Raw genomic sequence first — 16,193 nt, forward strand, 5'->3', positions numbered from 1 at the left:
GGGGCGGAATGCTTTATGCTTTTGCATTTTACTTGCAATGCATTTTATGACCCTTTGCAAGCATAGCAGCATTATTTAATGCCAAATGCTTGAAGAAAATCCCAAAATACATTGGGCCTTATTCTAGTTCACTCTTTCTGACAAAATCTTTCTTAGATGGACAAAACCATGTGCACTGCAGGGGGCAGATGTAAAATGTGCAGAGACAATTAGATTTGGGTGAGTTATTTTGTTTATGTGCAGGGTAAATACTGACTGCTTTATTTTTACACTGCAATATAGATCTCACTTTGAAGTAAAACCCCACCCAAATCTAATTCTCTCTGCACAAGTAACATCTGCCCCACCTGCAGTGCACATGGGGGGTTATTCTAGTTCATTCTTTCTGACAAAATCCTTCTTAGATGGACAAAACCATGTGCACTGCAGGGGGGGCAGATGTAACATGTGCAGAGACAATTAGATTTGGGTGAGTAATTTTGTTTCTGTGCAGGGAAAATACTGACTGCTTTATTCTTCCACTGCAATATAGATCTCACTTTGAAGTAAAACCCCACCCAAATCTAATTCTCTCTGCACATGTTACATCTGCCCCACCTGCAGTGCACATGGTTTTGCCCATCTAAGAAGGATTTTGTCAGAAAGAATGAACCAAAATAAGGCCCCATGTGCACTGCGGGTGGGGCAGATGTAACTTGTGCAGAGAGAATTAGATTTGGGTGGGGTTTTTCTTCAAAGTGAGATCTATATTGCAGTGTAAAATCATGCAGTCAGTATTTTCCCTGCACAGAAACAAAAAAACTCACCCAAATCTAATTCTCTCTGCACATGTTACATCAGCCCCCCTGCAGTGCACATGGTTTTGTCCATCTAAGAAGGATTTTGTCAGAAAGAGTGAACTAGAATAAGGCCCATATTGAGGTTGATCCTACTAACCCTGAAGGATGCAAGTTGCTGTTCGGGTGGCGTTTTCACGCTGAAAACGGCACCCGAATTAACCTTCGCAGGGCCAAATTCACTGAAATGTGCTTGCACCTCCATCGCCCCCCTATGGAGGTGCATGCACTTTTCAGCGAATTTGGCCCGCCGTAAAGTGCACCAGGTCTCATGATGATTCTCACTCTGCGAATCATCTGCACACATCGCGGATAATAGGATCGACCCCAAAGTATCTTGTGTTTGGGTTTAAAAGGTTGTTGTATCCCACCCATGATGAGCTAAAATGGCAGCTTATGAGGTTTTACTGCATTTTTTACAGTTATACATCAAGCACAAAGAGTGACAGTACAGGAAAGCAGGAGGCAGGAGAGGAGACTAGTGGATTGAGCAGTATAGGCAGGTCAAGGGCGCAGAAAGAGGAGTGGGAATAAAGTGGGAATGGAGCAAGCTAGGACATGTTGAGGGACTTTAGAAAGACATGTGAACTGTTAGGATTATTTAATAAGTACCGGGCATCAGTACAACATAATGATAGAAACTAGTGGTTCAAACTGCATGGTACTTTATGATTGTGTTGTTAAGGAGCCCAGCAATATAATAATTTTGATAAGTGAACCAGAACCAACTACTTATTGCTTTGAAGGGGGATGAGGAAGTTTCCAGTTTCTGTACAGAGGACCTTATTCCGGTCCGCACGCAACGCTGGGAATTCCGCACCGTTGCGTGTGGATGTAACACGTGTGGATGCAGAGTTCCCTGCACAGCTGCGAATGGATGTTTAGCATAAACATGCATTCACAGCTTTGGGTGCGGGGATGAAATCATGGTAGCCAACCATCAAATGATTTCTCCAGCTCCCTCTGTGGGAAGCGGGCGGGCAGCTGACATCCACTGGTGTCAGCTGCTAACCCCCGCATCAGGGGTAAATTACCATAAGAACACCCAGCGTTTTCATGGCAACGCCCATGAAATGCTGGGCATCCCATGGGCGCGACCCCTCGCCGCTGCCCCACCCCCGGCCCACACTGCTATGTACGAACCCAATGGTGAACTAGCAGTTCGCCCAGCGTTCGCCCAGCGTCTGCACATTCACATAAATGCACATGCATCGCTCTCCTGCGCGTACACGCAGGGAAGCGTGTCAATTAGAATAACCCCATGTCATAAGGATTTTATTGTTTCATTTTTTTTTTCACTAGAAAATAACTTTACTGGTAAATTTTTTCAAGAATTTCTAAAATGAATGACAGTACTATTTTCTTACATTCCTTAACACTAAAGCCAAACAATTTAGGAATATATTTAAAGAATTTCCCTATTTTAATTACATACAATCAAAAGCCTTGGATGATGTACGTATTAGATTCTCTTTCATAGAGTTAATAGTGAAAAATAATATATTTATGCCCTTTATACAGTATCTAGTCATCTAACATCTTTGGATTTTGTAGTCCCTTGCATTGGCCTAATAGACATTCCTCGTTTAGAGTTTTCCTCGTTTTTATGCCTGTGAAAATGCTATCCATGTGTAAGCCATATTTTGAGAATAGTTAGCCTTATTTACAGTTGGATGCATTTGTATACAATAAAAGTAAAGATTTTATTACTGGAGAAGCTTGGAGAGGAGATACCGCAAGCTGCTTCGGGAGGTGGGGACGAACTAACTCTTCATTAGGTCCCACCCACCCCCAACACAGGCAAACACCTGTAATTTGTGGATCTATGGGGACTGGGTGGGATAAGACATTTAGGACCTTATTCAGGTCCGTGCGGATCACCCGAGCATTCGCAGGGGGGACCGATGGTGTGTGTGTGTGCATAAGCAGATGCATTTCTATGCATGTGTAGACACAGGGTGCGTGCGGCGACGTCGAAAAGGGTGTTCGCCGGGCGCATGCACCCATGATTGTGGGCGGGTGTACAGCAGTGGGCCTGGTGATTTCCCCATAAGAACGCCCAGCATTTCATGGTCGTTTCCATGCAAATCACTTGGTGATGCGGGTGCGGGGGATGGGTAGCTGACATCACCGGATGTCAGCTGCCCACCAAATCCTGCCGAGCGTGCACATATATCTAAGTGGACTTAGAGTCACTTAGATATGTGTGCAACTTCGACATCATTGGACGGTCAGCGACCATCAAATGATGTGGGTGGTTCCCCCTAGCCTGCAAATGGATGTTTATGTTAAACATCCATTCACAGCCAGTGCGTGCAAACCCGTGGTGTGAGGGGGAGGGGCAGTCATGTGAATTCGCCAACCAACCAGAATAACCCCATTAGTCCTGCCCCCTTCTTGCAGATCCTTGATTGCCGCTATTTATAACATGATGCTGCTTGCTTCTCTACTAAGCGGCCTTACTGTTCTTGCTCACTCATCCCTCAGTACTGCTTTTCCAGGTGTCGTAAATTGAAGATAATCAAAAAACTTTATATGGATGTGTGTATACTTATTTTAAGTGCATATTTTCCCATATGTGCCAAGGCACATGTGTGTTCACCTGTAACTGAACAGTATTTTGACTCATAGTTGAGTACTGTCTTAATATAATGTTCAGTTTGATTATTTGAAACATTTTTTATCTACACAATTTTATGTTTTTTATTTAATCAATTATTTAAATTCTCGATCTAGCTTCTGTATTCAGATAAAAATTTTGTGATGTGTGCTCCAACGGGGTCCGGGAAGACAGTGATTTTTGAAATAGCAATTGTTCGTTTACTAATGGAAGCACCAGCTCCTTGGAGACATGTTAAAATTGTATACAGTAAGTAAAGTACAACGCTAATAAAACAAATTTTCATATGTTTGATTTTTGCCATAATCTCCTAACAGTCTTATGCATAGCATAGTATATATATATATAGATAAAGTAATACAGGTCGATGTATCCCTTATTCGAAATGTTTAGGAACAGAAAGGTTTCAGAATTTGGAATATTTGTATATAAATAATGTTATACTGTATCTTGGGGATGGTACTCAAGTCTAAAAACAAAATTAATGTATGCTTAATAGACACGTAGCCTAAAGGTAATTTGGTACTTGTTTCCTAGCACGGCGCCCATCGCATACCGTACTTAGTGGTGTGCGATGCATTCGATGCGATGCGATATTCTCCTGTTAATTAAATTCACAGGAGTGCTTGTACAATGAAATATCGCATAGCATTGCATGCCAGCAAATGGGCGGTGGTACAAGTCCTCCGACCTTTTCATACCCCCACTATCCACGTTGACATGGAGTTGATTGTAGATAGTGTGGCGAGCGCACACGGAATACATGTAAAGTAATCTGTGTCCCCTCTCGGGGCTCGCCACGCTTCGGGCTCGTTGGCTCGCTGCGTTCGCCACACTAAAATCTAAAATCAACTCCATGCCGACGTGGATAGTGGGGGTATGAAAAGGTCGGAGGACGCGTACTGCCGCCCCTCGTGGGCTCGCTGCGCTCGCCATGCTTCGGGTTGGCGTTGATAGTGAGGGTGGCGTTGACAATGGGGGTGCATTTAACATTGTAAGCACCCATTGCATCACATCGCATGCGCTATATTGCATGCGATGCGATTATATAAGATGTACTACGATCAAAATCGTGGGCGCCGTGCTAGGAAACAAGTACCGGTAATTTTATACCATTTTTTACTTTTGTGAATGAAGCAAAGTTTATGAAGATTGAACCATCAGAAACAAATGTGTCCCTATCTCAGTAACCATTAATAGGTTAGATTTTGGATACTCAACCTGTACTATATTTATATCTGTTAGAGTTATAAACATCACTACAGTAGGTATTGCCAGAACAACCTGTTCCTGAGGTAAAACCACTGTAGGACATGACCTACTAGGTGGCATGTGTACAATCTTCTGTATTTCTACTGGTGCAACCATGTCAAGCAATGTACAAGAAGAAGTTGACATTAGCAACCAGTTAGTTTAGATATAGTATTTATCAAGTGTATTGTACAAATATTTAGTACATATAATACAATATTATATAATATAATATTTATAAAGTGATTGCTATGATCAGCCTTTAACTTTTTCACTCTTTTCAATGTTTGATAAATCACCCGCCCCAACCCATGTAACACGAGAACTACTCCCAAAAAAACATTCTTCCTTTCTGCACACATCAGTAGAATATTTTGTTTATTAGCCTTTTTCGGTAGCTTACATAAAAATATATTTAATCACTTTTTTTTATTATGTAACTCGTTAATTATTCATTTATAAATGTATACCCAGCTGCATCTCACACATTGATATTTGTTATGTAATTCTTAGTGGCTCCCATTAAAGCTTTATGTGGCCAAAGATTTGATGATTGGAAAGAGAAATTTGAACCCATTGGACTGATCTGTAAGGAGCTGACTGGAGATACCGGGGTGGATGACTTATTTGAAATTCAGTATGCTCACATTATCATGACCACTCCTGTGAGTATGCAGCATATATTTATCAACAACAGCTATTTGATGTTTTCTATAATATATATGTAGCAAGTGTTTGCATGCCATTTGTAGTTGGAGTTGAAGATATTTGCTAAAAGCATGTCATAGCTTGGGAAGCCAACTTTTTTAAATTTCCTTGTTTTGGGGAAGAATGCCGGATTGAGTTGATCAATGAAAATATAAAACCCCCTCAACCTCCCACAGGAATAAAACAGCTTCAACACCAACCCCCCCCCCCCCCCCCAACCAGCTGAGCTCCAGGTCCACTCTAAGGGGGGTATTCAATCTCCCGCCGCTAATCCCGCCGGGGAAATAGCGGCGGAGCCCTATACAATTCTTTCTTCCCCAACAGCATTGAACAGGGATCTGGGCAGAACGTGCCCGACTTTACAAGCAGTCGGGCACGTTCTGCCGAGAATGTCTGGGAATTGGGGAGCTCCCGGCTGCATCTTGTGGCCACGGCCCTTTTTCGGCGCTCAGAAGGTGGGGCATTGCATCCCGCCTGCCGATCTGACACCGAGCCGGCTGAGAACTAATTGAATACCCCCCTTAGAAAAACATTCACTGATTTTGCTCACCCTCCTCCTGTCGCCTTCAGAGTCCACTCAAAAAGAACAGCACACACAGGATAGTAGTACAGGCTCACCTTCACTTCAGGCAGCAATCACTGCATAAAAATAACTTCAGGCAGCAATATGTGCGACTGACATATTTAGGCCAAAATCCAAAAGAAAAATTGCCCATTTCAAGATTGCGGCAGGAGGGCTGGCACGCAGTGGTAGTCAGCGGCAGAATTTGAAAAAAACATTGCAAAACACTGGGTAGCCCTCTGATTGACTGAGAGAGCTCTCAGCCAATCAGAGGCCTCAAATTAAGGTGGCCACTGATTGGCTGAGAGAGCTCTCTTTTAAGGCCCCCATACACTATGAGATGTATCTGACCTGTAAAATTGCATCTGATTTCCCTTGAACTTCCCCGGCAGCTTCCCAGGAGGCCTACATACAATTTGACACTTGATATGCCATTTTTTACATCCAATTTGCATCAGATAAATCACATGTGATTTATCACATGTGATTAATCACGTGATTTATCTGATGCAAATTGGATGTACCATGAGATTTATCTGATGGGATGGCCCTAGGGAGTGGCTTGAACAGTGCTATATTAAGCAGGGGCCGTTTAACTCTCTGCACAATCTTGTTTTATAACTAGTGAGGCTGGTTTTTACTTGCTGAGCATTTAAGGTGCCCATACACGGCGCAAGGGTGCCGTGCGATGCACGCTCCTGCGCACAGCACATAAAGTCTGTGCAGCCAGTGCTTTTTGAACTAGATCACAACCCCCCGCAGCACATCGCCGGCACTCGCATTGTTAATAATCACATATGCGATTATTAACGCCAAGGCGATGACCGGCGATGTGCTGCGGGTCCCCCCCCCTCCCTGCACCCTCAGCCGGCTGTGTGACGGCTCCTCTTCTTCCTCCCTGCACCCGGAAGCTGTGCAGGGAGGACAAGATCACTGGTCCGGGCAGCACAGCAGGAGTCTGCCCGGACACAGGTGAGGGAGGGCATAGCGTATCGGCGGGGGGCGCACGGGGCGGCGGGGGACGCGAAGGGAAGCCCATAGGCTTCCATGGGGTTACGCCATATAGAACTGGCGTAACCCCTGCAGTGAAGCCCCAGCGGTGGGGCTTTGCTGCATATGGAAATGCGGTAAAAACCCTGAAAACGGGGTTTTTACGGCGTTTTTGTGTTTGGTGAATCTCGCCCAATGAGCGGTGTGGCCAGCACCATACGAGATACTTTAGGTTCTCCCACCAGTATGAATGGATGCAGAGAGAAATCAACTCAGAATCCCAGAGATGGACTATAGCCATATCTCACTGAGGTGACCGGAAGAGAACATATACAAGGCTTTTTGGGGCACACTTGGTCGATATAGTAGGTGTAGAATGAATGAATTACAGCCTGATTGTTAACTATTAATTATTAATGACATCATCCAGGATTCCCCATAGTTTGTGGTATTCCAAGTTGCTGTACCTGTGTGTTACACCAGCATGTCAGTGTTACTTAATGTTGTCTGGCTGCTTCTATATACTGGGCTTTAACGTGCACTCATTATATGTCTCTACTAATCTCCAAATCAGCCTGCTGAGCATTTTACCCTCGGGTTCCGCAGTGGTGTCCAGCAGACTTGAGGTACTGACACCCGCGCGACCTCCAGCAGCAGCGGAGAGGGGGACAGGCTCTGCTGCCTGCGCCGACCTCCAGCAGCAGCAGCAGCGGAGAGGGGGGGGGGGCTCTGCTGCCCGCACCGACATCCATCAGCAGCAGCGGAGAGGGGGACAGACTCAGCTACCCGCGCCGACCTCCAGCAGCAGCAGCGGAGAGGGGGACAGGCTCAGCTGCCCGCATGACCTCCTGCAGCAGCAGCGGAGAGGGGGGGCTCTGCTGCCCGCGCCGACATCCATCAGCAGCAGCGGAGAGGGGGACAGACTCAGCTGCCCGCGCCGACCTCCAGCAGCAGCAGCAGCGGAGGGGGGGACATGCTCAGCTGCCCGCACGACCTCCTGCAGCAGCAGCGGAGAGGGGGGGCTCTGCTGCCCGCGCCGACATCCATCAGCAGCAGCGGAGAGGGGGACAGACTCAGCTGCCCGCGCCGACCTCCAGCAGCAGCGGAGAGGGGGACAGGCTCAGCTGCCCGCACGACCTCCTGCAGCAGGGGAGATGGGAGTTTGGGCTCTGCTGCCGGCGCTGACCAGTGACCTGACCACCAGCAGCACTTGTCGCTCACTGCCTCTTCTCCTCCATCGCGCCACCCCTTCCAGTGACGTGCTACTGTGGAGGGGGCTGGAGGATGCACCGCAACTTGGAGGTACCACTAGTTCTACAGTACACATAGATATATCGGATCTGAGACATCGTGGGTGCTAAAAAGCACCCACGATGTGCCCATGATGGGTCAGATTCCGATATATCTTATGTTCAGCAGGTCCGACCACCTGATCCAATCTGATGCGCACGGGAACGCGCATCAGATTACATCAGATGTCACAAACATGCGATTTTGGGCCGATTTCACCCGATTTATCGGCCCAAAGTGCCGAAATCGGATGAAATCGGCCCAAAATCGCATAGTGTATGGGGGCCTTTAGCCAATCAGAGGGCCACTCAGTCTTTTAAAATGTTTTTTTTCAAATTCTGCCACTCGACGCTGACTACCACTGCACGCCATCCCTCCTTCAGCCTGCTCCGATACAACTCCGCCCGCTCTTTTACACCACTGCCCGCTGCCAGTGGTCCTGCTTCCCGCCGATCGCTTATGCAATTCGATAAATATTATGTGCAGAACATAATATCTATCAACGCGACATTCGACTGGCGGGCTCACGCATTGTGTCGCATGGTACATAAAATGTGCGTACAATCATTCAATTTATTGAACGAAATCGAATGATTGTATACAATATCTCATAAGTGTATAGGCTACATAACTCTTTCTCTCTCTCTCTCTCTCTGCATATGTTACATCTGCCTCACCTGCAGTGCAACATGGTTTTGCTCAGTTGCTTGCTTATTTGTTTTTCTTGCAAATAAGAATCAGGTCCTATGTTCATCCTCTTATATTCAATGTGCATTACTTATCTTTATTTATTCTTGTCTGAATATAAAACATCTACATTATTATTTATGTTATTCAGGAAAAATGGGATAACATGACTAGGAAATGGAGAGACAATACCCTGGTTCAACTTGTACGTCTTTTTCTTATAGATGAGGTAATTATTTAATACAATTGTGATTGCTTCTTTGTGCTGTAGAAAACATTAATAAGCTGGTAGCATGCTATGAGGATATTGTTCAGGAGGAAAGTGTTCTTGTGTCCCTGTGCGCGATAGTTATCCCTTGGTCTCTGTGTAAATGTATAATGAATATAGAGATGGTCACTAATAAAATTAAACAGGTGAAATCATTTTTTGAAAACTATAATATCGAAGTGACAGAATTAAATAAATAGAAAAATATAAATGATGCATATAGTAAAAACATGGATAAATGCCCAAATATAAAGGGGGAAATTTACTAAGATGTGTATTCTACTTTACATGTGATGTTGCTATGGGCAACCATCTTAGTAAATTTCCCTCAAAGTGTCTAATAATTGGGAAGAGGGTCTATTAAGTTCAAAGCATAAAAATGGTGCCACGGTGATCAAAGTCCTTGAGGAAAATTTACTAAGATGGGAGTGCTATTTCACATGGGATGTTGCTATGGGCAACCAATCAGATACTATCTTTTATCTTCTAGAAGGTGCTAAATTGAATAAGATCTGATTGGAATTTTTTAATTAGTACAAAACCAGTTGTGTAATTAGTAACTATGCATCATGCAAAGTTATGTATGGTCAGCAAGTGCATGCACTGCACACATACAAACACACGCACACACACACTGTATTTATAAATAGTAAATCCATTCTTGTGCCTACATCATGTTTCAATACTGGTGTAACAATGAATGTTGTCATATTCAAATATTACTGTACCTGTTTTGTAATGTTTTATGATACGGTACACAATGTATTTTGTAACAATTTGCACATGTTGTTGGGTCATGATCTTGGAAGTTGTGGTAGGCTCCTGATTTTTAGTGTAGTCTCCCACAGCCCTAAAAAGGGCAATTTGCAAATGGGAATGCCCAGCACTTCATGGGCGTTCCCATGAGAATGCTGGCCATTCCCATGCTAATTGTCCGGCGACGTGGGCGCACAGGGGTGCACGTGGGCGCACAAGGCGCATGCAGATTAGAGACACCATAGAGGTGTCTCAGATCTGCGAGCACTGATTGCTGAAGAAATCATCCATTCGTATGCAGTGGTTCCCGTGGGGCGGACGGTCGTGCAGGCGGCCCAGCATTGTTACGTTTTTCTTTATGTTTGTACTTTTAACTTGTATGTTTTTTTTTATGTACAAAACGCAATAAAAATGATTGAATAAAATAAAAAAAAAAAAAATATATATATATATATATATATATATATATATATATATATATATAAAAAGAAAGAGGGTGTAGAGGTGCGCTCAGAAGGCAGAAGGTGGTTTCACCAGTCCACAATTGTAAAAATTTTATTTCATACAATAAAACAATTTAAAATACATTTGTTTGAAATCATTTACAGAGATTGTTGGTGGATCATTGTGATACAATATAACTTCGACCCTAGGTGTAGAATGATCATGTGGTTTGGTCCTGCAGTTTGGTCTATGTTTCCACCTGCTGAAGCGTTTTGAGGTTTTTGTTCGGAAGAACCCCCTCAGAACTTGTGATTTTAACAAAGACACTTGTGGAAATTGATGCAGGTACGCATCTATCCATTAGGATCTTCAAGGGATCCAATTTTATAAATTGCACACCTTCCCTGAAAGGTCGACATCTGGAGTTCACAATAGTATTCATGGTCTTTGTACCTATGGAATGTTACCCTGAGTCGTTTTCAACGAAACGCGTTGGGTTGTTTCCGTGTACTTGTTGAACCGAATCATTGACTACTACAGATGAAAAGAGTGCTTTTATATTGTGTTTTATGAGAAAAAATTTGTATTAAACCTGTTGAACAGTGATTTGTACATTGCCACTACGGTTCTTCTTATTTGGTGGTGGAACTACATACTAGGGGCGCACCCTGTTTTCCTATATCCATATATATATATATATATATATATATATATATATATATATATATATATATATATAAATATCAAAGTGTTTTAGCATATTACTCCTTTACCTATTGTGTCTGGTAGTTATCTATATTTGCCTAATTTTAGGTGCACACAGTGAAAGATGAAAGCCGAGGAGCAACTCTTGAGGTTGTTGTCAGCAGAATGAAAACAATACAGGTTTCGCTTTCTCGAGCCAACAAAACTCCAGAAGTGCATCTGCCAATGCGATTTGTGGCAGTATCAGCAACAATTCCCAATGCTGATGACGTATGTTTTCTTATACAGTAGCTAAAGTTGTTGTTATATTCACTATGCGTATCAATAAAATAATACCTACTGTCATCTCATTGCATTCTGTTCCACAGTAATGGTGTGTACACACGGGTACAATCAGCATGAGATTTTGACTATATAGTCAAAATCGCATGCAAATCGCATACAGATCGCACTGGTTTTTTACCTTGCGTTCCTGATGCACGCTCCCATGGCAGAACAAATCGAAACCCAGATAGACAGGGCTGCAATAACTATATTATGCAGATTTGCAATATCGTCCAAATCGCATGCATGTCGGGTGGCTTGCCGTGCAATTCGATCATAATGCAATCTGATCACATCGGGATCGAATAGCAAGCTTAATCAACCATGTGTACACACCATTAGAGACTCAATCAGGGATGCACGCAAACTCGACTGATCAGCACATGCTTAATATCTGTACTGCGCATGTGCCAGTATCCTTCTGCAAAAACACTCATAGTCTCCCCTTAACTACAGCATGAATGACATGCTGTGGGGCCTGGGGGGCGGATGGGGGGTGGTGATGGATACTGTTCTACCACGGGTGAATGACACTCAGGTGCGCTAAGCCCCGGGTCTGTATTCGGATGCAGACTTCTTGGCAAAAACAGATACAGGGTATGACCTTTCTTTGGCGCAATGCTGCCTTTAGTTCGTACTTATCCTCAGTTATCACCCAATAACCAAAAACAATAGTAAGAAAACACAAGAGGTGGATTTTCCAAACTTTCTAAGGCGCAACCAGTCCAGATGTTCTCCGACCGTCAAAAACTTTGTTCAGTCTTTCTGTTTGATTAATCCGATGTTTCTCAGAAAATAAATAAAAAAAAACATCGATTAGATGTGAGCTCAATAAAGGACAATTTCAACTGTTAGTAGTGAGGCAGGGGGGTATAAGTGAGCGTACCCTACTCACAGTGTGACTGGCGATGTAAATGCACGTAGCGTGTACTTGTCCTGCTGGTAAACCCTCTGTGGCCTCTTTCTTGACTCCCAGTATTGTGTGTACCGTGAGAAAATAAAGAATAAACAGCAGTGTGTGACTCTGTTTACTGACAATCAGGTTTCAAAAAAAGGTGTTTGGAGTGAAGCAGGAGGGCATAGATGAGCGTACCCTACTCACAGTGCAGCTGGCAGTGTATATACACGTAGCGGGTACTTGTCCTGCTGGTGAATCCTCTATGGCCTCCTCTTTGACTCTCATTGAAATATATACCGTGAAAAATGAAAAAACAGCAATGTGTGACTCTATTTTTTGTTACTCCGATCTCAGAGTATATTTCTACAAAGAGGTATCCCCATAGGCACACCTCACTCACTTAAAACAAGGGTGGGGCACACATATAAAGGTTTCTTTGTTCTTCAAATTGTGTTAGTGCAATAAAGATGGTAGGCGTACCCCACTCACGGTTAGAGTGAAGATTTCTAAACTCGTAGCGGTTTCTTTGCCTTTTTGATGTTTTTATCAAATCTTTGTGATAATCAGAATTTTCTCCATCCAAAGTGTGTATATAAAAGTAAAAACAAAGAATGGAAACAATGTGTAGTCCTATAACCAACTCCCTATGTGTCTGCTATAGGCTAATAAGGTAGTGATTTATCTACCCGAAGGGATGTGATAATCTCAGAGTACTTTCGTACCGGGACTCACACTGGGTGGTGTTCTTTACAAGTGCATAAAGGTATCTTTCTTTAAAGTGCTCGCAGATCCGTGAATCTCTATCCTCCACCAGGTGAGAAAATAATACCCCGTAGTGATGGGATGATCTGAATAATGATGATGGCGTACCCAGACTTACAGTTAAGCAAGTCTCTGAACTCCTATAACGGTTTCTTTGGCTCTGTATTACTGGTCATCTGTTTGGGAATTTGTTCTTCCAGATGTATAGCCGGCATATACAGAGTAAAAAGAAAATGTATCTCAGAGACCTCCCCCGCAATATGGGGTTTTTCCAACAATTTCAAAGCAGACTTTTTCTTCCTCCATAAAAAATCGTTTTATTATCACTCTAAAAATCCTCCATCCCCATGATGGTCGGATATCATAGTCCAAACAGTTCACAAGACCCACAATGGTCAGACATAAAATATAAAACAAATCCAAAAATAAACAAAAAAATATTTTTTTCTTAAAAAGTTAAAAATGAGAAATCTGATACATACATCCAATGTTGGGCATAAAGATGTGATGGCTGCTCACTCTCCACACTGGCTGTCGACGCGTTTCGGTGTAACCACCTTTTTCGTGGGACAGTCTACATTTTTTCATTGGGAGAGCTCGCAGAGCGCCGGCCATGCTCTCAAAGTGGCAAAAACAGGGTCATGTCCTCATGCGAGTGCCACGATCATAGGTCATGCTCCCTGATGGCGAGACCACGCCATGTGTCTTTGTACCAACAGCAAATGGGTGGTATGAATTATATATTAATTTGCACCCACCCCATGCTGTATGCAAAAGATCTGTCTGAAACAGGCACCCCAACTAGGTCTAAACACCTAAAACCAACAGTAATCTGGTCTACTTGCCCACAACATAAAAGAATCAGGCCCTGTGGGGTATATTTTCTAAGCTGTGGATTTTTAGACATGAAGATGTTACCCATATAAACCAAACAGATTCTACTTATTATTTGGAATCTGATTGCTATGGGCATATCCAGTTTTGTAAACTCTCCCTTTGGTATATAGATCCTTGTATGTCTAGTAAATGGCCATCTTTCTGTTCCTTTTATTTAAATAATATTTAGCAAGATGTTTTATCATTGTGTACATAGTTGGGAGATGGTTTCAATTTTATCACGTGTTATTTAAAAATAAATGATTTCATTTTACATTTCTTCCCGCTATAGATTGCCGAATGGCTGTCAAATGAAAATCATCCTGCTATATGTATGAAAATGGATGAATACCATCGTCCAGTGAAACTACGCAAAGTAGTTCTGGGATTCCCAAGTGGCAATAATCAAACAGAATTTAAATTTGACTTGTCCCTTAATTACAAAATAGCAGGCGTTATACAGACCTACTCAGATCAGAAGCCGACACTTGTGGTAAATAGAAACTTCCTATCATTTATTTTAGAGTTTCCATTGAAAGTGTTTTTGACATATCTCTGTTTTTTCATAGTTCTGTGCCACCAGGAAAGGTGTACAGCAAGCAGCTTCTATCCTTGCAAAGGATGCAACGTTTATCATGAGTGTTGAACATAAACAGAGGTTTGCTCTGAATCATATATACTGTAACAATAAAGCCTTTACAATTTTGGGGATTATTTAAAAATATGCGTTGTTGATCCAATGTACATCCAATACATACTGTAGTGTATGCCTGTCACAGGGCATGCTATGCTCTGTCACAGTTTTAGTCATGTCTTCACCCTAGAACACATACAGGCATAATAAAAGGCTCCAAAGACATTGTATGTGTTTATGCCTGCAAAAATGATGTATGTGTTCTAGGGTTAACAACAAATTTATGGCAGGACGTGTTCGGATGTGTCGTTTTACAGCAGCTGGATCTACCTTATAGTAACAATTTAAATTTAAAGAAATAGTACCTTTGGGATGAGCTAAATTGATTAGAAGGTGTTCCAAACTCACAGCAAACGAGTGTGTGCAGTTCAGTATTACATACACACAGGAGGTTATTCTGGTCAATTAACTCGGATGCGAACTCACATCCTTGCGAGTCAACCAGATTCCGCTTTGGGAATGGTGGTACGCCGGCCCAACATTCGCACGGCGCGTACATTCGCATGGCATGCCAATGGATGTTTTACATAAACATCCATTCACAGTCTGCGGGGGAACACACACACATCATTCGAGGGTCGGCGTCCATCGAATGATGTGGAACGTGCACGCAGATCTAAGGTTGCTCAACTCAACCATAGATCTGTGTGCACATCCTAAAGGGAAATAGGGCAGGCAGCTGACATCCGGTGACGTCATCTGCCTATTAGCATGAGAACGCCCAAGAAATGCTGGGTGTTCCCATATGCTAAGAGGTCGCCCCCTGCCCCCGCTCACCAGCCTCAGCGGCACGCATCAACCGCGAATGGACCTGAATCCATTTCACACTGATTAATCCTACTCCACAAGCTCGCTGCCTAGGGGTCCCCCTCGACTCTGAACTGTATTTCATACCTCACATTCAATCTGTTTCTAAATCATGTTACATGCATCTATAAAACATATCCAAAATTCATCCGTACCTTACACATGACACTGCAAAAACTGTAATCCATGCACTCATTAAATCATGCATTGACTATTGCAATAGCCTCCTTACTGGGCTTCCTAAGAAAAGACTCTCACCACTACAATCCATTTTGAATACAGCTGCGAGGCTGATCTTCCTGGCTAGACGTTCATCGCCTGCTGATCTGCTCTGTCAGTCCCTCCATTGGTTGCCTGTATATTACCACATTCAATATAAAATACTTCTACTTATACCCCTTTCACATTGCAGCTTTGACATGGTATATTGCCGTTTTTTACCGTTTTAAAACAGTACCAGCTGCAATGTGAAAGCTCCATTGTCAATTTACCTGTTACAGAATACTGGTATTTTGAAACGTGTTAAAAGCAGGATCCTACACGTTTCGGGTGCCGGACGGCTCCACGACAGTCGGGATTCCGACAGTCATTACTCCGACGTCGAAATCCCGACTGCTCCCTCGTGGGGGTCCACGACCCCCATAGAGGGAGAATAAAATAGGTGGCGAGCGCAGCTTGCCACTGTGCCCGCAAGGGGCTTCATTGAGCTCCCCAC

At 43.3% G+C, this 16,193-nt stretch overlaps 1 protein-coding gene across 10 annotated transcripts in view; it reads left to right on the top strand.

The window, feature by feature from the left end:
• HFM1 (helicase for meiosis 1) overlaps nucleotides 1-16,193 on the top strand; it is a 166,941-nt gene that overhangs the window by 42,736 nt on the left and 108,012 nt on the right. For 9 of the 10 annotated variants that reach the window (XM_083157114.1, XM_083157123.1, XM_083157124.1 and 6 more), the window contains 7 exons: nucleotides 2,221-2,291; nucleotides 3,573-3,705; nucleotides 5,221-5,372; nucleotides 9,096-9,173; nucleotides 11,226-11,387; nucleotides 14,270-14,470; nucleotides 14,547-14,635. In XM_083157114.1, coding sequence (XP_083013240.1) covers nucleotides 2,221-2,291; nucleotides 3,573-3,705; nucleotides 5,221-5,372; nucleotides 9,096-9,173; nucleotides 11,226-11,387; nucleotides 14,270-14,470; nucleotides 14,547-14,635 — 886 coding nt within the window. The remainder of the gene's footprint in view (nucleotides 1-2,220; nucleotides 2,292-3,572; nucleotides 3,706-5,220; nucleotides 5,373-9,095; nucleotides 9,174-11,225; nucleotides 11,388-14,269; nucleotides 14,471-14,546; nucleotides 14,636-16,193) is intronic. The other variant, XM_083157121.1, reaches the window with a different exon arrangement.

The sequence above is a fragment of the Crinia signifera genome, chromosome 8 (assembly GCF_055691185.1).
Source record: "Crinia signifera chromosome 8, ASM5569118v1, whole genome shotgun sequence".
Taxonomy (NCBI): Eukaryota; Metazoa; Chordata; class Amphibia; order Anura; family Myobatrachidae; genus Crinia; species Crinia signifera.